The sequence below is a fragment of the Bos grunniens genome, chromosome 8 (assembly GCF_055505025.1).
Source record: "Bos grunniens cultivar Pamir isolate PY7600 chromosome 8, Bosgru_T2T1.0, whole genome shotgun sequence".
Lineage (NCBI taxonomy): Eukaryota > Metazoa > Chordata > Mammalia > Artiodactyla > Bovidae > Bos > Bos grunniens.
The window spans coordinates 42,681,083-42,704,807 of NC_141172.1; the positions used below are offsets into that span (position 1 = coordinate 42,681,083).

The 23,725-nt window shown below is 40.7% G+C and overlaps 1 protein-coding gene across 5 annotated transcripts in view; it reads right to left on the reverse strand.

Annotated features, from left to right (window-relative positions):
* Window positions 1-23,725, reverse strand: part of DOCK8 (dedicator of cytokinesis 8) — a 233,481-nt gene that overhangs the window by 39,187 nt on the left and 170,569 nt on the right. For all 5 annotated transcript variants that reach the window (XM_086415413.1, XM_086415417.1, XM_086415415.1 and 2 more), the window contains 8 exons: window positions 20,497-20,646; window positions 18,546-18,659; window positions 14,278-14,433; window positions 12,295-12,434; window positions 6,791-6,960; window positions 3,152-3,294; window positions 988-1,170; window positions 518-650 (listed from right to left, as the gene is read on the reverse strand). In XM_086415413.1, coding sequence (XP_086271539.1) covers window positions 518-650; window positions 988-1,170; window positions 3,152-3,294; window positions 6,791-6,960; window positions 12,295-12,434; window positions 14,278-14,433; window positions 18,546-18,659; window positions 20,497-20,646 — 1,189 coding nt within the window. The remainder of the gene's footprint in view (window positions 1-517; window positions 651-987; window positions 1,171-3,151; window positions 3,295-6,790; window positions 6,961-12,294; window positions 12,435-14,277; window positions 14,434-18,545; window positions 18,660-20,496; window positions 20,647-23,725) is intronic.

A 23,725-nucleotide genomic window follows, 5' to 3' on the forward strand; every position in this document is an offset into this window, starting at 1 on the left:
AATGGATAAGGCTGATATGCCCTAAAGAGAAGAACTCAGCCTTCTGGAGATCACTCTCAGACTGTGGGGTAGGACCCTCTAAGACCACCGCAGGAGGGGACTGGACCTATTCTAGTAAACCCTGCATGACTTGGGGAAATGATCTTGGAACCAGAACTATAAGTAGGACTATCTACATAGACTCTTCAAATATCCCAGGGAGAAATGAGGGAGACACCATTCATCATCCCACGACTCATATTCTTGGATGGGATCTTACCACCAGTAAGTTTTAAACAGAAGATGCCATCTGAGGACATTTTCAGGGCTCCTGTGATCTCAGGAAAGGAGCTTTCCCTTAGAGGAATGTGGCTAACATCACATACATCGTGCGCCGAATCCCAGAATCTGCTTGTCTCTATTATCACACGTGTTAAGAAAGTGGTGGTGTCTATTCATCATGTGGGGAGGACGCTCCTTCCCACAAAGGGTACCAAACTCTGCTGACAGAGAGCAGGGAAGGGCTGACCCAACACACCTGGAGTCCGGCAGCGCCGCATCATCTCCCCTCGGGCCCCTTCCCCACGGAGCAAAGCCTCTTCCAGCCTGGCCTTGACATCCCTCGACTTCTGCAGAACTTGGGTACTGACTTTGTCAGAACTCTGTTTTCCCTGGACAGGACAGAGGCAGGAGGACATTAAGTTTGGGGAGCTCTCTGTTCACGGGGAGAATCCTAAAGACAGAACACCCATGGTGACATCAGCCAGTTTGGACATATGCTACAAAGACACCCTGTTCTGGGGGATCCTCTGGCTGAAATTCTGTCAATGGGAATGACATTCTCTCTGAAGAAGACAGAGATCCTTTCCTGGTGGAATTATCATATCTAGATAGGATACAGATATGCAAATAGGTTATAGACTTAAATACAGAAATAAGACAAAATTAAGGATGCTGCCATTGCCCAAACAGAGGGGGAACAGTGACAAGACAGAACTTGAGAGATACCTTGTATTCAAAACATGAGACACAGATGAAAAGGAGATCTAAAATCCTGTTTAGCTGCATGGATGGCAGGTCGGCGATCCACTTCCTAAGGAGGGTCTGGTCAGCATTTTTCATGATCCACAGGAAGCAGATCATGAGGTTTCGGGTCGTGTCAGCATTCAGCATGTTGTACTGCTTGTAGGGCTGGAAGGAGGCAGATTGGGAGATGGATGCAAGGGAAGAGGTTGAGCATCAGACATAACGAAAGGAATGCTGATTTCTTAATACACAGTGTCTGTACTTCTTCCTGGGCTGGGGTCTGTTTAGGGGAACTCTGCCTTCTCCTGGCAGTGGAAGCTGTATTCTTTGAGCTGAGCTGCTGGGAAAAGGGGCTGGTCCAGGGCAGTATTCTAACCAGGCTTTCAGCCACATAATTGTGGACACCCTCTGTTCAGGAGCTGGAGAAGGCAATGGCACCCCACTCCAGTACTCTTGCCTGGAAAATCCCATGGACGGAGGAGCCTGGTAGGCTGCAGTCTATGGGGTCACTAAGAGTCCGACACGACTGAGCAACTTCACTTTCACTTTTCACTTTCATGCAATGGAGAAGGAAATGGCAACCCACTCCAGTGTTCTTGCCTGGAAAATCCCAGGGACGGGGGAGGCTGGTGGGCTGCCGTCTATGGGGTCTCACAGAGTCGGACACAACTGAAGTGATGCAGCAGCAGCAGTCTGTTTCAGGAGCAGTGTGGTCTGGTGGTCTGCCCTGGACCTTGACCATGCCCTCCCCCCACCCAATCTCAGTAATCCACAAGGGCTTCCAAGCTGCTAAAATCAAGTATATCTCCTTCACACCGGAAACTGCAGGGTTGGATTTATAGCAGATAACTACCCTGCCTTGGTTCCCAAAATACCCTAACTATTCAAGATTTAGCTTCTTTGTCAGAGTCCAAAGTATAAGGGTCATGAACTGCTCAGCAAATGAATCAAATACATAATTCAGTGGAGTCCTTTAGAACAGAGCTTCAACCACAATTTATGTTTTCCTGGGGACAGGGTGTGGGGGCTCAGGCTATTTGCTCTCATGCTTTGGCCACAGTGTTCATTTTAGAGTGCTGAGCACACTCTCTGTCACTCATCCAAACAACACAAAGGACAACATGTGATTCACGCGGCGCAGCTAATACCCAACTGAACGTAGGAGTGAAGCTGCAGAGAGGTGTTAGTTCACATGTGAGGGGAATGGTCGGTTTGAATGTGGAGGATAGGGCTTACGAAGTTACTTTAACATTAGTTTTTCTGAGTATGACCACAAGAAGTAATATTTTTAAATGTATTATAACTTCATAGGAAATATCTTCTAAGAGGTGAACCTTGGACTTTTGAGTTTCTGTTGGAGACAAACAAGAATGTAAAAGGCACATACCACCTGAAGCAGCCAATTTTGGTAAGACAGATATTAGAAAGGTAGAGGAGGTCAGAAAGTACATCATATTTGTTCAGCTGTAGGATGAGTAATGTCAACTATCCATGTCTTTTCTTTTTCCCCTCCTGGCCTTCAACTCTTATGGGTGTGTGTTAGAGGGTGGCGGGGCGGAGGGAGGGGGGTGGAATTGGGGAGTGCTAAAGGGAAGAGAAGGCAGTCACTCAGCAAAGCAGAATTATAGGTTGAGAGGCTGTCTTCCCAGGAAAGAACTGGGTTGAGTTCTTTGCAGATATGAATGTTACACTGAAATGCAAACTTAAATTAAGCAAGAGAATGCAGCTCTGTCTTGGCAAAGGGATTGTCAAAGCTCAGCAAGGAACAGAGGTAGATTCCACAGAGTGCAAGCCTCCCACCTGAGGGATCCTTGGTTTGATCTCCTTTGCAATATTTCAGTTTTCCAAGTTCATCTTTCTTGGTTTTCCAAACCTTGAACTTAACACTACTGAAATTGCCTGAAATTTGTTCTGTGAGGCTCTTGCTGTTGTCAGAATCCTGTCTGGCTCTGTGTTACCTCCCCTTTGTCATTTTCCTTCTCAACTACTAGCCTCACACAATTTCTTCCAGCATTGAGCAATAAGGCAGAAATCTCATTGCCTGCTCTATCCTGGGTTCTGGCAGGTGAATTTAGGAACACATCCATTAATAGATGGGAAAAGACTCAAAACAAAAAATAAACAGGAGAAATGTGGACCAACATACCAGGGAAGACAACATTGTTCCACTTGTCTTCAAATTAAAATTTCCAGCTATAGCCAATGCCACATTCTGATTAATTGCACTGGTCCCTTCTTGTTCTTCATCTGAGCCATTGGCACGATTTTTTCCACCTCGAGCTTCTGCAGCTGCAATCAAAATATTATTGACCTTACTACATGATCCAGCAATTATGCTTCCTAGTATTTACCCAAAGGAGTTGAAAACTGATGTCCACACAAAAATCTGCACACAGATGCTTACAGCAGCTTTATTCATAATTGCTACAACTTGGAAGTAACCTAGATGTCCTTCAATAGGTGAATGGATAAAAAACTGTGGCACATTCAGACAATAAAATATTATTCAGTGCTAAAAAGAAATGAGCTATTAACCCATGAAAAATCATGGATTAAACTTAAATGCATATTACTAAGTGAAAGAAGTCCATCTGGAAAGGCAAAACTATGGAGACAGGAAAAAGTTCCCCCCTCCTTTTCTCACTTGTACCCATACATCTGTTCCCTATGTCTGTGTCTCTATTTCTGCCTTGCAAACAGGATCAATTATACCATTTGTTCTAGATTCTACATACATGTGTTAACATACAATATTTGTTTTTCTCTTTCTGACTTAATTCACTTTGTATGACAGTCTCTAGGCTCACCCACATCTCCACAAATGACTCAATTTCATTCCTTTTTATGGCCAAGTAATATTCCATTTATATATGTACTACATCTTCTTTATCCATTCGTCTACTGATGGACATCTAGGTTGCTTCCACGTCTGGCTGTTGTAAATAGTGCTGCTATGAACATTAGGGTGCATGTATCTTTTTGAAATAGTTTTCTCTGGGAATATGCTTAGTAGAGGGATTTCAGCATAGTAATTTTAAACCTGACATTTAGCACTATTTATCTGTTACCATCTATAGTGAAAAGCAGGCAGTCTAATAAAAGAGACAAAATGTTCCCCACAAGATTAGGCTAGAAATTAAGTTTTCAAACTGTGAAAACAAAAAATTTCAAAGCTTTCATAATACTTTTCTATAATATGGTATTTTTACTTCATTTATATATTTCAAATAATGGCCAAATAGAAAGGAATACAAAGTTACAGAATTAAATAATTATCTTATAGAGTAATAAGCCATTATTACAAATTCAGCAATAATTTATTAGATTTTGAATGTCTGAAATAAATGTTAATTTATTATACCCATGTAATATATTTATATTTATACATAGGTATAGATGTATGCAAACAAAATAGGGACCCACAATTTAAAAGGTTTATTTTTATGACCATGATAAATTACACATAGAAAGTATTTGTTTAAGTAGTTCTGAGGAAAATGTGTTAAAACATGTATGACTGATCCATTAAAAACTCATAATTTTATAGACCTGTCAACATTATAGTTTCTTGACTTTCAATTTTTCAGAAAAATAGCCATGTGAACAGATTTTCCCCTGCCAAACTTGTAAAAACAGAACTCAATTTTTAAAAAAATGATAATTCACTATTGTTCTTAAGTCAATAGAATTTTTAAGCACAGAGTGAAATGAAGAACACGTGGCAATTATTCAAGACCTGATAACATTATCAGGATTACTTTGAGGATACATTCTCATTTTTCCTAAATGTGCATAGGCTCATGGTTACAAGAAAAAGAGAGGAGAGAAGGATAGAAATATTTGCTGCCAAGATGCTTTCATAGAAGTTCTCTCATTTCCTCTTTATCAAAACCCTAAGATATAGACATTGCTATCACATTTTTACAGCCGAGGAAAGGAATGGAAGGCATTAAATGGTTGAGGAAATTTCCAAAGGTCACATACTGTATAAATGGGCTGGAATTTGAATTCTGTTGTATTTTTTAAAAAATATTATACTCTTAGTTTATTAATCAAAAGATTTCATATCTAATAAATATACTATATTATCTTTAATAATAGAATATTTACACTGTTTTCCCACTTGTTAGCTACATCACGACTATAAAGTTCAGTGCATACATAAAGAAATCATTGAGATTTAAAAGACCAAGTGCTCTAGAAGGGTGGGAAGGGGCAGGAGGTGGGAGGGAGGTTAAAAGGGAGGGGACATATGTATACCTATGGCTGATTCATGCTGCTGTATGGCAGAGGCCAGCACAGTATTGTGAAGCAATTTTCCTTCAATTAAATAACTAATTTTGAAAAAAAAAAAAACAAAAAAATAAGGTTTGTAGTTAAAAAGATATAATGCTACTGTTCGCTTAATAGACCACAATACAGAGAAAGCATAACTTTCATATGTACTGGGAACCAAAAAAAACCCACAAACAAACAAGTGCTAAAAAGTTATGATCCAAAGTGGCTGATGTGGAAAATTTTAATCAACAATGAAACTTTGGATAATGTGTGCTAACGTGATTCCCTTGCTTTGGGAACAAACAAATAACAGATCCTCAAATGAAACTTTCTTGAAATGTCCGTGCAAAATTCTACAAGGGATCTGCAAAGCCATACTCTGAATTGCACCTTTAAATTCTGAAGACAACTATCTTCTCCGTTTGCCCTTTACTCAGGCACTGCTACAGGAAGCTCTGTGCATCTTACCAAGCAGCCAGCTCATCTGGTGGGCTAAGATAGCTTCCGTAACTTTCCTGCCCATTTTCCCCCTCATTTTATGAGCTAAATGATTGTCACCACAAGGAGTTTAGAAATGATTGTCACACAGGACATTTTGCTTTTGGAGGAAGCAGGAAACCATGATAGTTCTAAGGTTCCAAGCATGATTCCTTACAAGGATTCTATACTTAACCACGCGTCAGTTAGAAGAATAGCACCTCCCTTCGCTGAGGAAAAAGCAAAAAGTACCCTGAAGCAGTCAGCAGTGTGTGTGTGTGTGTGTGTGTGTGTGTGTGTGTGTGTGTGTGTGTGTGTGTGTGTGTGTGTGTGTGTGTGTGTTAGGGGAAGGACAGGCAGATGGGAAGGACAGGCAGATGGGATTTGTCTTTCTCAGGTCTCAGATAAGATGCTGTTTTTGAGTGAGGGTGGTTTTGTTTGTCTACATTCCCTAATCCACACAGTAACATGCAAATAAACTCAGGAGGTGCCTTTTAACAATTGATGCTTTCCTCTGGTGGCCAAGTGGGAGATACTGAATTCCAACCTTAATGAGCTTTTTAGTGCTAAAGGCAAAATTCCTCTGCCATAACAGCATTTCCTAATAGTGTCAGACAACATGATATATATATTTTTTGGCATGGTACAAATGTTTAGACTCATTTGAGTCTGCTTCTTTCCTTAAGTGCTCATAAAATAAAAGAGAAGAAACACTTTATTTCAAGACGTCAGACCACAGATCACTAAAAGGAGTAATTCTGTTATTTTCTCATCCTTTGTGGTGTACGGTCTTTAGTGTTTATGTACCAACAGACCAATGAATGAATGAATGAGCAAACAATTTAAAAAAAACACATATACATGTGGCTTAAAAAATACACTTACCAGGGCCTATGTTTGAAAAGGTTTGGAAAGCAGTGGTAGTGGGAAGGGCTCACACTAGCATATCAGCCCTGGAGCCAGCAATTTTAGTGGTGAATCTGGCAGGAACCCCCATCAATCCAAAGAAGGAAACAGAAGGCATCATTACCTGTAAAGTCATAGAGCTGTGGCAAAGCATCCAAAATGATACCAACCAAAGGCAGGTAGAGGGCAGCAACTTTGACCTTCACCTCTGGTTTAACACAACGCGGGTCCAGGTCGTGAGAACTCAGCAGGCTGTGGATGGCACTGACAGCTTTCCTTTGTACTTTGATGATCCTGTTGGCACAACACAAAAAGCCAAAGGCCATAGTGAAGCAAGGTTGACCAGAATGCTCCTAAACAACGAGGTGATGATATGAAAACCAAGCAAAGTAGGGTTGAGGTGTACAGAATCCAGAGACAAGCTGCTTGTGGTCTAGTCCTGGCTCTGCTGTTAGCACAATGTTTAAAGTTCACCATGTTGTAGAATCAGTACTTCACCCCTTTTTATCACTGAATAATATTCCATCACATTTTATTTAGCTAAATAAATAATGTGTTTATAAATCTTATAAATAATAAGATTACCCTTATGATTTCATCTAAGAGTTTTATGGTTTTAACACTTACATTTAGCTAAATAAATAATATTCCAATCACATTTTATTTAGCTAAAGTGAAAGTCACTCAATCATGTCCAACTCTTTGTGACCCCATGGACTATACAGTCCATGGAATTCTCCAGACCAGAATACTGGAGTGAGTAGCCATTCCTGGCTCCAGGGGATCTTCCCAACTCAGGGATCAAACCCAGGTATCCTGCATTGCAGGCATATTCTTTATCATCTGAGTCACCAGGGAAGCCTAAGAATACTGGAGTAGGTAGCCTGTCTCTTCTCCAGTGGATATTCCTGACCTAGGAATTGAACCGGGGACTTCTGCATTGCAGGCGGATTCTTTACCAGCTGGCTACATTTTATTTATGTAATTCATCAACTGACGGACATTCGGGTTGTTTCTACTTTTTGGCTATGATGAATTATGAACACTGCTGTGAATATTTGTATAAGTTTTTATGTAGGTATAGGTTTTTTATTTCTCTTAGACATCTACCACAGGGCAGAATTATTGGATCATATGGCAACTCTGTATTTAATCTTTAGAGGAACTACATCATTTTACATTCCCACCAGCAGTTCTATCTTCTCTTTGCCAACATTTGTTATTATCTGTCTTCTGTATTATAGCCAGGTGCTAAGAGCTGACTATGATCTGCTCCCCTCAAATTCTTATGTTGAAACCTAATCCCTTATGTGATAGTGTTTGGAGGTGGGGCTTTTAGGGGGTGCTTTAGGTCATGACATCAGCGCCCTCATGAATGGAATTAGTGCCTTTATACAAAAGACTGCAGAGAGCTCACTTAACCCTTTCTGCCACAGGGGAACACAGCAAGAAGATGCCCATCTGTGAACTAGGGAGTGAGTCCTCACCAAACACTAAATCTGTCAGCTCCTTGACTTTGAACTTCTCAGTCTCCAGAACTGTGAAAAATAAATTTCTGTGCTTTATAAGCCACCTAATCTATTTTTGTTAGAGCAGCCCAAAGGAACAAAGACAGAGGAGTATTTAACTGGTTTTGATAAACATTTCCCTGATGGATAATTATGTTGAAAACTTTTTCATGGGCTTATTGGTCAAATTTTCATTGGAAAAATGTCTGTTCTGATCCTTTGCTCTTTAAAAAATTGAGTTATTTGTTCTTTTATTATTGAGCTGTAAGACATAAAAAATATATTTTAGATATAAATCCCTTATTAGATCAATGATTTGCAAATATTTTCTCCTATTCTGCTTGCTGTCCTTTTCCTTTATTAATGATGTCCTCTAAAGGACAGAAGTTTTAATTTTAATGGAGTCTAACTTACCTCTTTTTCTCTTTTGCTGGGTTTATTTTTGATGTTAGATTTAAGAAACCATTGCCTAATCAAATTTCTTGAAGATTACCCTTACGATTTCATCTAAGAGTTTTATGGTTTTAACACTTACATTTAGGTCTTTGATATACTTTAACTCTTGTATATGGTGTGAGACAGGGGTCCACTTTCCTTCTTTTGAATGTGGACATCCAGTTTTCCCAGTGCCGTCTCTTGAAAACACTACTCTTTCACCACTGATTGTTTTGCACTCTCATTGAAAAATCATTTGACTATAAATGTAAGGATTCATTTCTAGACTCAATTTAATTTCATTAATTTATACATCTATCTTTAGATCAGAACCACATAGTCTTGATTAATTTTGCTTTGTATCAAGTTTTGAAGTGGGATGTGTGAGTTCTCCAGTTTTGTTCTTTTTTTTCAAGATTGTTTTGGTTATATTGGAGTCCCTTGAATTTTCAAATGCATTTTAGTATCAGCTTGTCAATTTCTGTAAGGGCCAGCTGGAATGTTGAGAGGAATTGTACTGAATTTGTACATCAACTTGGAGACTATTGCCATCTTAACAATGTTAAATTTTATGATCCATGAATATGTCATGTCCCTCCATTTATTTAGATCTATTTCTTTCTAAGGTGTTTTGCAGTGAACAAGTCTTAAACTTCTTCTGTTAAATTTATTCCTAAGAATTTTATTCTTTTGATGCTACTTTAAGTGGAATATTTTTAAAATTTTTATATTGCTCATGGAAGGAGTATAGAAATACAATTAATTTTTGTATATTGATCTTGTATCCTGCAATCTTGCTGAACTCATTTATTACCTTTAATGGCTTTTTTAGTGGGAACTTTAGGATTTTCTATAAACAAATCATGTCACCTGTGAACAGAGACAGCTTTACTTCTTCCTTTCCAACATGGATGCCATGGGTAGAACTTCCAGTAAAATGTTGAACAGAAGAAGAAAGAGTGGACATTTTTGTTTTGCTCCTGACCTCGTAAGGAAAGTATTCAATCTTTCACCAATAAGTATGATATTAGCTGTGGGTTTTTCATAGATGCCTTTATCAGGTTGAGGAAATTCTCACATATTCCTACAGAGTTTGTGGAGTGTTTTCCAGAGGTACTAGATTTTGTCAGATGCTTTTTATTCTTCTATTGTAATGACTGAGTGGGGTTTTCGTCCTTTATTATATCAATTGACCTTCAGATGCTAAACCAATCTTGCATTCCTAGAATAAATCCTACTTAGCCTTGGTGTACAATGGCTCCACTCCACTCCACTACTCTTGCCTGGAAAATCCCTGGAAGGCTGCAGTCCTTGGGGTCGCTGAGGGTCAGACACGACTGAGCGACTTCACTTTCACTTTTTACTTTCATGCATTGGAGAAGGAAATGGCAACCGACTCCAGTGTTCGTGCCTGGGGAATCCCAGGGACAGGAAAGCCTGGTGGGCTGCTGTCTATGGGGTTGCACAGAGTTGGACACGACTGAAGCGACTTAGCAGCAGCCTTGATGTATAACCTTTTAATATATGTTGTTTAGTTCAGTCTGCCAATATTTTATTGAGGATATTTACATCTATATTCATATTGGTCTGCAGTTTTCTTGTGATATCTTTATCTGCTTTGCCATCAAGGTAATGCTGGCTTCATAGAATGAGTTGGAGGTGTCCTTTCTTCTATTTTTTGGATTTAGTGACGTATGGATGTGTGGACACCCTCAGGTAAGAAGGGTTCCACAGCGATCCCTTAGAATCTAGAGCTATGGCTCCTTTCAGGAGTTCAGCTGTTGAGATGTGTACCACTGGCCCTGTGCCTCAGATGGGTGGGTGTTGGTGAGACTATTAATTGCTTTGGCAGCCAAAGGAAGAACTGATCAAAAGGATGTATTGTCAGAAAATAAATTGTTTCTGAGACTTCTGCTCATATATAAAGCCCATGATGGTATTTTTAATGACTCTCCAGGAGAATAACTGACAACCCAACAATCAGGAATTATTGTTTTGCCAAAGGAGTGACGCTCTTAATTAGTTACCCTTTGGGGGGTAGAAAAGGTACCGTGTGTGTGTGTGTGTGTGTGTGTGTGTGTGTGTGTGTATGTGTGTGAGAAAATAGACCTATCTGATTAAACATAATTACATGATGATCTCTGAACATACTCTACTCTCTTACTAGTAAAATAATAGCAACAATCTTATGAGGAATCAAAACAGACGCAAAGCCTGGTTGCTTAGACGTTTCACTAGAAGAGAAATGGAAAACAGAGACTACCACTCATGTAGATACTAAAGCGTATCATGCTTTCAGAAATCATGGAAATCTCTGCTATCAAAGGACAATCACGATAAAGTATGCGTGCATGTGTGTGTGTGAAGGCAATTTTCTTTCTGCACAAGCCTCCTTCTCAGCACATTCTCAGCTTATGTGTCAAGGCACTTCGTGTTGCTGTGGAAATTCATGTTAGCTATAGGGTAGAAAATTCCACTGAGAAAATTGGGAGGAGTTTGATGAAACTGAAGCCTTGGAAAACGAAGCTAAGGATATTCTTGGTGACTGAATTTCTGGAAGGGGGCAGAATTCAGAGCTGAGAACATCAGACTTCCCACCATGACCTGCTGGGAGGTAGAGACCTACCATCCCTTAAGCATTATCAGTATGGACAAAGCATTTGGGACACATTTGTTACTGAAGTTACATAAACTTGTGCTCTTGTAATTGTTTCATACAGAGATGTCCTATTTTTGTCACAAAATTATAAATACTTTGAGAAAACTTTAGAATCTTGAATTAGACAACAATCTATAACATACAGCAATGCTGCCATTAATCAGCACATTCTATTTCAGAAACTTCTTGAACAGAGGGAGGAAGAAGGTAGGCATTGTAGGAGTAGGTTTTCAGGCAGAGAGCTAATGTGGTACAAGAGGCTGGGCCCTAGGGAAGGACTCTGGAGACCACGGTCTCTAGACTTGAGTCTGCTGTGTAACTTTGGGCAAGTTCCTTCAATTCCATGGGCCTAACCTGAACACTAAAAGGGCTGAATCTAGATTATTTTCCAATCCTAACACTCCTTGGATTTAAGCCCCTGTCAGCAGTGTGCCAAGTGGCATCTGGCTGCTGCCTCTGTGCATACAGGTCACCCAAGGTACACCTTAAAAACAGCTTTGTTTCTAAGCAGCTCACTAACCAAGCATCCCGGGGAACCCTAGTAGAATTGGTAAAGTGAAAGTGTTAGTCGCTTGGTTGTGCTGCTCAGTTATGTCCAATTCTTTGGGACCCCATGGACTGTAGCCTGCCAGGCTCCTCTGTCCATGGGATTCTCCAGGCAAGAATACTGGAGTGGGTTGCCATTTCCTTCTCCAGGGGATCTTACTGACCCAAGGATCGAACTGGGCCTCCTACACTGCAGGCAGATTCTTTACAGTCTGAGCCACTGGAGGCCTTGGTAGAATTGGCAACTTCCTCATAATGAATAAGCGGTTGAAAAGAGCTATTTTATGGTTACTCTCCATCCCTCATGCCTTTCCACGTTCCTATTGGCACCACTTTCTAAAAACGTGGCTGCTTCTATTCCTTGGAACTGGTGAATGGTGGAGTTTTTCACCAAGGAAGATAAGTCAGAGTGCAAAAATTTGGTAAGGAGCATCCTTTTTTTTTTTGCTTTCTGTTCCACTATAAATGTTTGAGACATACCCTTCCCCTTCAGCATCCAGGGCAGCGGCCAGCTCGGTGAAGAGAAGCCCGGTGAGGAAGTGCTGCTGGCGGTACTCCGGTGTCAGGTCGAACATGCTAGCAATCTTCTGGTCCTGGAAACTGGAGCAGGAGCTGGAGTTCTATAGAAATGTAAGGGGCAGTTTTCTGAGTAACAAGAACTAGAATTAACACCATGATGGCGAGGATGCATCAAGCATATGCTACCAGCCAGGCTCTGTAGGCACAATGCAGTGAAGCAGTTACTGCTCACGTCCCTACGTGTCAGATGAAGAAACTGGGACTTAGAGTGTCCACTCTGCTCAACTAGCGAAGAAGACTAAAATCCTAGGGTCACATCTGGATAGGGAAATGGGGATTCTACCCCATGTTATGGCTCTGAGCTGGTGATTCCTCTATAACAGACTACCACCTTTATTTAAGGTTCCTGTTTACACTTCTGAATATGATTTACCTACATTGCCTGAATTTTGCTGGCCTGGAAACCAGAAGCAGCATCAGGCAGGGAAATGTCACATTTACCAGTCCTGGCCAATACCTGTGTTCTTATCTTAGGGCGTACTTCATATGTCACTAAGAGGCTACAAATGTCTCTAGCCAGCCTTTCCAGTTTGGTGATGCTGGGAGGTGGTCAGAAGGGGAATATGGGGGAGGACGAGGGGCAGAGCTGGCAGGTGTGGAACAGCTGCTTGTAAGTCAGCTCTTCCCCAGTTCACAGGAAGATGGTCATGCGGTGCACATCTGAATCTGAATGTCATCTGGCATGAATAGCTAAGATTTTTAAAAGAATTATTAAGATAAGCCTCCTCCTTTGTGCTAGGATCAAAGACGATGCATCTGAAAGAAAACCTAAAAAGAAGAAATCTTGCCTGCTATTCTGAGCTACTGATTTGTTCCCTATATATGGAATATGACTATTAAACAGCAGTACTTTATAAAGTTTTTCTACAGAACACCAGTCCCCCAAACCAACGGAGGAAAAAAAAGATTTCCAGAGTCCAGGCATTTTGGGAAGTACTGCTTATCATTCACCTCCTCCTCCTCCTTCCTTTGCCACCCCAGGGGCATTGTAATTTATATAAACAAGTTAGAGACTCTTGAATGGCCTATTGCAAAGAAACCTTTTAACACAGTGTTTCTAAAATGGATTTGTCTTCAGAATTCTATATTTGTATAATACCTCCTAACATCCTGTGAAATGTGGGGCCCACCAAACCTAACCTGCATAATACTGATCTACAAAAAGAGACTGGCCATGCTGTCAAAGCCTCATTTCTAAATATTAATACAAGTGTTACTCTTCTGTGCTGATTAAGAAAAAGAATTTTTAGAAATATACTCTATAAAACAGACCATTTGATTATTTTACAAGGAGATATTTTTAGTGTTTCAAGAGCTACATTTTCGAGAATATGATTCAAGGTGGAATCATTTTATACTTAATTTCATTCTATATCAGAATCAGCAGAAAGTTCTAGGATCATTCAAAGATACAATACAGTATCCATGTTAAAAACTACTACTAGATCATTTGGGAATCAATATAAAGGAAACTAACTGTAATTTCATAAATTTTATGAAAGGAAGGTTTCATAAGGTTTAGGAAAAGGGAAGTGAGCAAAGGAGACTGTCAAGCTAAAGTAAAGACTGTCAGCAAAAGATCTGTGATTTTTCTATGAATTAGACATTTTTCATAGTGCATATAGATTTTGTGCTCTTCTGGCCTCAGCAGGGACCCTTGAACCCAGACAGAAAACAATCACATAGCTTGTAAATGATTAGTTAGATGAAATAACTTTGGGTAGCACACGTATGTGTATCTGGATTAACACATACAATGTGTATCAATTGGTTTGAATAACTCAATTTTTCTTCTAATTAAGAAGACCAATCTGTATAGGAATAAATGACTAAGCCAAGCTAATTCAACAAAATAGCTTAAACACTTTCCAGTTAGCTGATTACCTGGGAAGATATGGAGGGACAGGGAGATGCTGGAGCAGTATCCGCATTCATAAAGAAGAGGTTCAGATTGAGGTAATGCTCATGGCTGCAGAGAATTCTCAGGAACTCCAGCCTCATGGAAATGAGCGTTGGAAGGTTGTTGAGCTTGGCTGACAGCTGGTAAGAAAATGAGGAGGGAAAAGAGGTTTTATTCTATGGTGAATGGAGTTGAGGTTGACAGACACAAAATTATCTTTTCTCCCCAGATTACAGAAATCAGTGGAATAAAAATGAGTGGGACAGGGCAACAGATGGCAAGCTCTGCATTATGGGAAGGTCCAGTAAGTTTTCATCCATTGTCATTGTTTAGTCACTAAGTCATGTCTGACTCTTTAGCAACCCCATAGACTGTAGCCCTCCAGTCTCCTCTGATCATGGAATTTCCCAAGCAAGAATACTGGAGTGGGTTGCCACTTCCTACTTCAATGGATCTTCCTGACCCAGGGACCGAACTTGTGTCTCCTGCATTGCAGGTGGATTCTTTACCACTGAGCCACTTTACTGTTCTTTTTAGGATTCCAGTCTAACAGCTGGCCATAATGAGAATGCTTGCCTCAACCCAACCCTCATTAAATCTCTAATATGATGGATGGCAAGCTCATGCCTAAAATAATCTGGAGGTATGTCTTCGCTGTAACAATAAAATTTCACAAAAATCCTACCGTGTCTGAGAAACTAAAGGAAAGGAGTTGACCCCACATGCGGCCACACAAAACTAATGAAATGGGCCTGGATGACTTGCATGCCACAAGTGCTCTCTGTGGTTTCTAATTAAAGGCCGCACTGGTAAGCTTTCAAACCAGTCCCTAGATGAAAGAATCAAATTACTTACGAAAGTATGTAGTCCCCGCGTAAAAGCCAAGGAGTTTGCCCCAACGTGGGAGAAGGGGAAGTGAAGGAGAAAGAGAAAGCTGGGAGAATTTTCAGGAAAAATCTTTTCAAACAAACCAACTGTGAAAAAAGCAATGAAAAGCTGGCAAATATGACAGTCTGGAAGAGACCCCTTGCTTCCCTCAGGCAGGCTGACATCTGAAGGACTGAGACGCTACGGGCAGTGACAAAGTAAGCAAAGAAGGGCTTGAGGGACATTCTGTGCTGTGCGTGCTTAGCTGTGTCTGACTCTATGTGGCTCCATGGACTGTAGCCCACCCGGCGCCTCTGTCCACGGGGATTCTCCAGGCAAGAATACTGGAGTGGGTTGCCATTTCCTTCTCCAGGGGATGTTCCCGACCCAGGGATCAAACCCAGGTCTCCTACATTGCAGGCGGATTCTTTACTGTCTGAGCCACCAGGGATGGAGCTTCAACCTCAGGATATCACCACAAGGACTCTGCTGGCCCAGCACAGGATGCCAAGCATTTCACCCTTACAAATGGCCATGCTTCCTCTTCATGCACTTTAAGAGCAGTTTTATAAACTATATAATTTAAATGAGCACATATTTTAAACCATTTTAGGAAAAAAACATTGTGTTATGGCATTTTACCTATAGAATCTGTAGTTAGTAGACATTTATTGGAAAAAAAATGAATGCACTATGTACTATAGAAAAAATAGAATATATGACTTCTGTGTATGAACCTTTACCAGAACCCATACTCTTATCAATGTGTATTACTGGCTGATTTTGAACAGGGACATCAGCAAATTATACTAATTAAAACTCAGTTTTATGCCCTTCACTCAATGGCCACTCAAGAGTTGTTGGGTCAAGCCTGCTATCAGAACTTGAAAGCACAAGATACCTGCATTTGAAAGAAGGCCACATTGTGGGCATCTTTCATAAGTCCCTTGAAACTTCAAAGAAGACAAAAATTTCAAAAATAATTTTAGCAATGTTTAAGAAAGAGTAAAGAGCAGTTTGGGCTTCCCAGATGGCACTAATAGTAAAGATCCCACCTGTCAATGCAGGAGATGTAAGACACTTTTGATCCCTGGGTCGGGAAGATCCCCTGGAGGAAGGCGTGGCAACCCACTCCAGCATTCTTGCCTGAAGAATCTGATGGACAGAGGAGCCTGGAGGGCTACAGTCCCTCTAGGGCTGTGTAAAGCCATGGGGCCACAAAGAGTCAGACAGGACTGAGGTGACTTAGCATGCACACAGGCAAGGTGCATCCTGTGTGCAAACATCCTTTGCAAAGGTCAGAGCCCAAAGCTGTTGCCTCGGTGGCCCAATTTTCACAACCATCTTTCTAAGTCAGTTCAGCTGTAATTTCTCACCCTTGAGATCTGACCAAATTCCTCACCCCTCATGTTCCCCAGGTGGTTCTGATCATCCTAACATGCCTTCAGCAAGAATCCTGTTAGGTTAGTTTGACCAGAATTCTCCCTTTACCCCTGATTTTTCTCTTAGTAGTTTTTCATCCACTTACTACTCTTACCCTGTTCCTTGGCTATAAATTGGCATTTTTCCTTCTGTATTCAGAGTTGAATGCAATCTCTTTCCCCTACTGAAATATCCAATGCAGTGGTCCTTATACCTATCACAATGGTCCTGAATAGAGTCTGCTTTACAGTTTAACAAGTGTCATGGATACATTTTTTTATACCAGAGGCGAACTCTGGGCTTACAGTGGTATTCCAGTCCTTTCTTTCCATATATTCAACATCAAGTTTTGAAAAACAGATTAACTTGTGTTTGCAATTCATCCAATGATCTGCCATCCTAAACACCTAAGAGTGACGGCAAAGGGAAATGGCACCTTCCTCCACCACCTCCTCCCACCATTCTGGTAGGACAGGGCCAGAAGATCCAAGCAGGGGCAGGAGGTCAGGCTATACAAGATGTTCCTGCTCTGGTACTTCTGATATTTCCTTAGGATTCTTTGTAAGCCATCTTCCTTATTAGGAGTCTCTTTAGAACAGTCATGGTCTTTTTAGCAAGGGAGGGGAGATCCTTTTATTTTGCAAATGAGGAAATGAGACTCAAAGAAGTTGAATGACTTATTTATGGTCACTAAGGGATTAACTACTAAGGGATTAACTACTAATAACTAAGAGAGTTATTAGTTCTGGTGGAACAGAATGATTAACTCATTGTACCTTGAGTAAAGCAGCCATGGCTCTTTCTTCCCTGGAAAAGTTGCAATATTAACTCCTCTAAACTTCAGCTTTATCATATGCAAAATGTTGACAATAACACCTTGCAAGAATCAAGAGAGATGATTTCTGTAATGTGAACACAGAGCTTTGTCCATAGGAAGAAACTAAGGGTAGTGACAGTGGTGCTGATGGTGAAGGTGGTGGGTGGTGATGCTGGTGGCAGTGACAGTAATGGTGGTCCTAAAACACAGGAATACGAAAGAAAAGGAGCAGCAACAGTAACTGCTACTTATATTTCTATTATTGGGATAGTTTGAGAGAAGAGTGAACAAAAGTAGGATTCCATTTGAAAAATCTGGGGAGACAGCACTGATACGCTCTTTAATTACAAAATACAGTCAACCCTCTATATCCACAGTTTCTGCATCTGTGAGACAACCAACTGAGGACTGAAACTATTTGGAAAAAAAATTCCAGAACATTCCAAAAAAGCAAAACTTGATTTTGCACAGGCAACTAGTTACACCGCATTTACATTATGTTTGATATTATAAGCAATCCATAGATGACTTAAAGTATATGGGAAGATGTGTGTAAATTATGTGCAAATTCTACACTATTTTATTGAAGGGATTTGAGCATCCACAAATGTTGATATCCTTGGGGGTTCTGGGAAGGGTCTTAAAACTAATACCCTGCAGGTATACCAGATGACAATATTTGCTTTTTGCTCAGTGAAATTCAGTCTCTTTGACTGATTTTACTAGAGTTCTTTAATGTTAGAATTTCACAACTGCAATTTAATTAATTACCCTAATGTGTGAAAAGAGACCTCATACTTTCAATTATATACCTGGTCAAAAACTGAATCCCACAGTCATGTAATTCTGTTAAATGCTAAACTGAAGAAAGCAGTTTGTATCACTAATAAGTCTCAATGCCCATGGACCTTGTTGGCCCTTCTGTGCTGGTTTGGTAAATGCTCCAGGAATCTGCACAAACTAGTTTGTCTACCAAAGTTCAAGGCACAAAACAAATGACTTGAAGAATGTACCACAAAACCCAGAATGTACAGGAGTCAAACTGTCTCACTTGGCAATGAACGAGGGAGCACGCCATGGCAATAAGCGTCACGTCAGATAGGAAGGAACCAGGAGCAACAGGGCTAGGTCTGAGGGAACACTCACCTGGTTGCAATAATGTTTGATGAGGTTAAACACAAAGCCACGATCCATGAGTGAGAGGAGGTCATACAAGAAGAAAGCCAGGCTAATGTTGATCTTTTCGGCCTGTTCAGTTTCCTTAAAAACAAGCATATTGATACAAACACCCCCATCATTTGCTAGTAAACCTTGGGGCCCTGGAGGGGGGCGGAATTTGGGAGAGGCAGGTCATATCTTTTCAGCCAGTGTCCCTCTGGAAGATTCTGAGCAAAGCAGGTAACCCTGCAAAACTACAGCGATATACTTTAGAAACTAATTGATGTCGTGAGTGTTGAATGAAGTAATTCCTTACCTACTGTTAGTATTTAGGTATATTTGCTTCTAGGTGTTTTTTCCTATGTGCATATTTATCTGTATATAATTGAGTTTATTCTCTGTATACAATAGGGTCCTGAATTTATTCATTCAACCATTATATTATGAACATTTTCCTACACTCTGGTTTCTCATATTTTCTTAAATTTCTTTATATTGCTTTACTATAATTTGATTCTGCTAATGACTGTTTTAGCAAAAGTAATTTGAAATGTATTTACTATCTTGAATGAGACAGATTCTTAATTTGAAAGGATTGTTGCAGAAAATGTAATCAAGATTAAAAAAATCGGTTTTTACTTAAGGAATTTTTTTCTCCAATTAGACAGCATTCCTAGCCTAAGAGAGGGCAGAGTCATACACAGTAGAGTGAACTCTTGCATGAATTGAGGCCAGGGTTTAGTTTTTACTACTTCTCAGTACTCATATTTATGAGGGATTTTACAGCACTTCAGAGCAATCAGGGATTCACTTTTTCATGTTTATGCCCTCTATTCTCAGAATGATAAATCAATTTGCTCTGAACTATTGAAAATATGATTTGAAATGTTTTCCTCTTGTTATGATGAGCAGTTTGCAAATTCAGGCCACGCTGACCAGCCACTGGCATGGGTGGAGACTTGGTAAAGAAGTTTCCACAGCTACCATGGAGTGGCAAGCCCTCATGCTCTTAGCATCCTCCACCTGGACCACTACTTAAGTATCTGTCTGAATATGCTGGGCTTGGAGTCTTCAGTCTTGACTTGGCTGCTAGCTGTGTTGACTTTTGGAAAATTTATCAACCTCACTGTGCCTCATTTTTCATGCCTGCCAAAATGAGACACCATTGCCAATCTCATAAAGTCTGCCATAAGAAATGACCAAGTGGAAGTTTCTTCTCCTCAGTACAGAGCAGCAAACAAATTCTTCATAATGATAAAGGTATTAATAATGATCATTGCTGCTTCAAATTTTATAGAGTTTCTAATTTGGCTTCAAATTTTAGAATTTTGTTTTATTTCATTTTACTTTTTTTTTTTTTACTTTCTACTTTGAAATAATTTCAAATTTACAGAAAAGGAGCAAGAATAGTTAAAGGAACTCCTCTAATTAGACTCATCAGTGCTGGGTATTTTGCTATATTTGCTTTATCATTCTCTCTTCATGTTCAGTTTTTTGTTTTTTTTTCTGAACCATTTGAGAGTAGGTTACAAATATCATAAAACTTCAGGGTATATTTGCTAAGAACAAAAATATTCCCTCTCATAGTGTGTTGATACAATAATTTAAACTACTTTAATTCCACATTATAATTTCATTTTGTACAAGCTCCATTCGGTTTGTGGGATCTTAGTTCCCCAACCAGGGATTGAACCCGGGCCCTTGACAGTGAAAGCCAAGAGTCCTAACCACTGGACCTCTAGGGAAATCCCCACATTGTAATTTTCGACAGCAATGCTCCAGCCCCACCACAAGGTGCTTTCCAGTATAACAAAGTGAATTTAGTTGTCATGTACAGTTAGTTACATTTTAATTACTGTTTATTTTTCTTTGATTATGAAAATAATATATGCCGAGGGTAAAAAATTTCAGACAGTGAAGAGTAAAATGACACAGTTACCTTCTGAGGTTTTACTAAAAGGGCTGCAATCTCCGAGGTGACCACATTAACAATAGTAGTTATGTCATCTTTGAAACGGTCAGAAAAACGAGTCCTCCGAAAATTGTCCCGCTTGTCCATGTTATGTACATACTGGGCCATGCTTTTCACCTACAGAGAAGATGGGGGAAATGTCAACATGGAAACTGGTGATCTGCTTGTACACTATGGAAAAAGGGGAAAGCCTGGAAGAAAAGCTCATTAACAATGGACTTTCTAACACTTTATCTGTGCTGGTGGTTGGTTGCCCATGCAGGCTCTGGTCTGAAAATTGCTCCTGACACCCTGATGGTTACCATGGCAGCAGGAGGTGGGAAGGGTGCCCTCTTCCTGACCCCAAGTCAGGGGGCTCCCTTCTTGATGCTGACAAAGCCAGGGAGCTTAATTCTTCAGCTGCAGTGTCACAAGACTCCCCTTCTCTCAACTGGGAAGGCAGACCTGGACTGCGCCCCGCCCCGCCAGGACCACTGCAGCACCGTCCTACCACGGCACACAACTTCACAGGAAAAGGAACTGTTTATGACACTGTTTCTGATGTAAACTGAAGTCATTTCTGTCTCTGAAACTATAGTGAGAAGAAGACAGAAATGTCCTTCTTATGTCAGCTTCAAGTAGAACGGGAGAAAAGTTTTTCCAAAAACAATTCTATAGTATGCAGGCTGGAAACTTAACCACTATTTGGAACACTGTCTCTAGGAGAAATTACGTTGTGAGTTTTATAAAACTAGCTTGCTAAATATACATATGCAAATATTTATACAATTATATATTTAAAATACATATTTAATGTATATGTAGTTTAAATAAAAACCTATATATCAATCAGTGATAGCCTGCATTATGACTAGGACAACACCAGCTCAATGCCTACCACAATTTTAAATCAACATCATGCTTATTTTTTTGGACTTCTTCCTGGGCCAGGAGATTCCTGGGTCAATACGGTCCGTTTGATAGAGTCTGAGGTTGTATCCTGTCCTTGTTGGAAACTCTCAGAGCTATTAGAAACAGCTGGATGGGAAAGGCTGGGAGATGGAATGGTTGGGTGTCTGCCCCTTCTATAAATGTGTCCATGATAGTCTGAGAGACACTGCAAAAACAAATGGCCCCGGAATGTTAAACTGTCCACACTTGCCTCAAGGTGACCCCCTAGGTCAGGACTGGAAGGAGAGGGGACAAAGACAGTGTGTGGGAAAATGACTTTCACTCCTCAGAGCACTGGGCTTCCCTGGTGGCTCAGATGATAAAGAATCTGCCTGCAGTGCAGGATACCTGGGTGTGAACCTTGGGTTAGGAAGATCTCTTGGAGAAGGGAATGGCTAACCCACTCCAGTATTCTCGTCTAGAGAATTCCATGGACAGAGGAGCCTGGTGGGCTACAGTCTATGCGGCTGCAAAGAGTCGGACATGACTGAATGATTAATACTTTCACCTTTCTAAGAGCTCTAATAGCAGATTTCTGTTTCTAAGAAGCCAGGGCTGGCAATTTTCTTTAGTACTGAGATAAACAGAGATTAAAAAAAAAAGAAACAAACAATCAAAAAAAACCAAAAAAAAGGTAAACTATGAAGCCAAAGCAGATAGATAGGTAAATATGTTTTAAGACAATGCCATAGCCAGCTTGGGGAAGACCTAAAAATCTAAAATCCTAAAGCCCAGGGTAAGAACCCCAGTTTCTTCTCACAGTAGAGTCCTTTTTGGCTCAGGACACAGGGGCGTGTCTGTACCCCACAGAGTTACAAATCCTCAGTGGAGGACCTGAATGAGACGTAGGAACTGGACCTAATTTTTGTCCCACAAAGTACCTCTCTCGCTATGATCCTGACTAAGGACCGAGGAAGACAAGCCCCTTTGTTGGGGGCCACCTGCTCCTGATTCCCCACTGCCTAACCCACCCCAGTCTTGGGTTTTTAGCACTCACTGTTGTGTTTGGCTCCTGCCTGCTGAGTTTGGCCATTCTACAACCAAATAGATAATCCTCACAATACCATACTTCCTGTCAGCTACTTGCCAACTACTGTGTCATTTGCATCTCCAGAGAGAAACACACATTAGAAACAGTAGTGGATTCGTGGTCATTATTTGTGGTGTGGGTTAAGGCAGGAAGATATTTTCCTCCATATGGGCCTCTGTGACCCATTCAAAGCAGGGATACTAAGAAACCCTTGGTGTAGACTTTGGGGTAAAGCAGTCACCATTTACCTCTGTGTCCCCAAAGTCTGGCTCAGCAGTTTCTGGAAGCATGGGGATTTATTCATTAGCAACTGTGAAATCTGCCCAAGGATTGTTTTCAACAGCTCTGATGATGCCAAAGTGGTTGTTCATTAGCACGTGGGCATTAATATAACTAAAGAGTGTTAAATCACCTAGGTAGTTGGCTAAACCCAAGGAGGTTGTAGTTCCTTTCTCTTCAGGCTTCTTGGGAAAACAGCTGTTTTGGTGTTGAAACACCTTTTCATGCATCTGTAAGGCAACTGCATAAGCAACGTGTGGAGGACTGGGCACCCAGTCTGAATCCAAGATCAGTTTCCTTGCAAAGTCTGGCTGGGGCTGCAACTTTTCCATCTGCCTCCACCCTAGCTCCTTTTCTTGCCCTTCTCTGTCTACCTCTGAGCCCTAGGAAGCTGATCTCTACAGACTACATCATTCAGGACTCCTTGAACTTGGGCTTCTGCTTTTTTTTGGCTTCACCATGAAGCTTGCAGGATCTTAATTCCCCAACTAGGCACTGAACCCAGGGCCACAACAGTGAAAGCTCAGAGTCCTGACCACTAGACTGCCAGGGAATTCCCAACATGAAACATCTTTGAATCGAGATACTGCTTTCCTTTGGGACTCTCTTCTAAATGAAAAATCTGTTGGTCGTTCAGTTGTTTCTGACTCTTTGTGACCCCATGGACTACAGCCTCCCAGGTTCCTCTGTCCATGGAATTCTCAGGCAAGAATACTGGAGTGGTAGCCACTCCCTTCTCCAGGGGATCTTCCCTTCTCCCAGGGATTCAACCTGGGTCTCCTGCATTGCACACAGATTCTTTACCATCTGAGCCATCAGGGAGATTCTATAATATCAAAATGAGCTTTTGCTTCATGTCTTTCAAAATTTGCAGTATGGAAGATCAACTCAGTTGAAGATTATTTGTATGAATTATCTATAGATGGATTATGAGCAGAGTAAATCTTTATGGAGAAA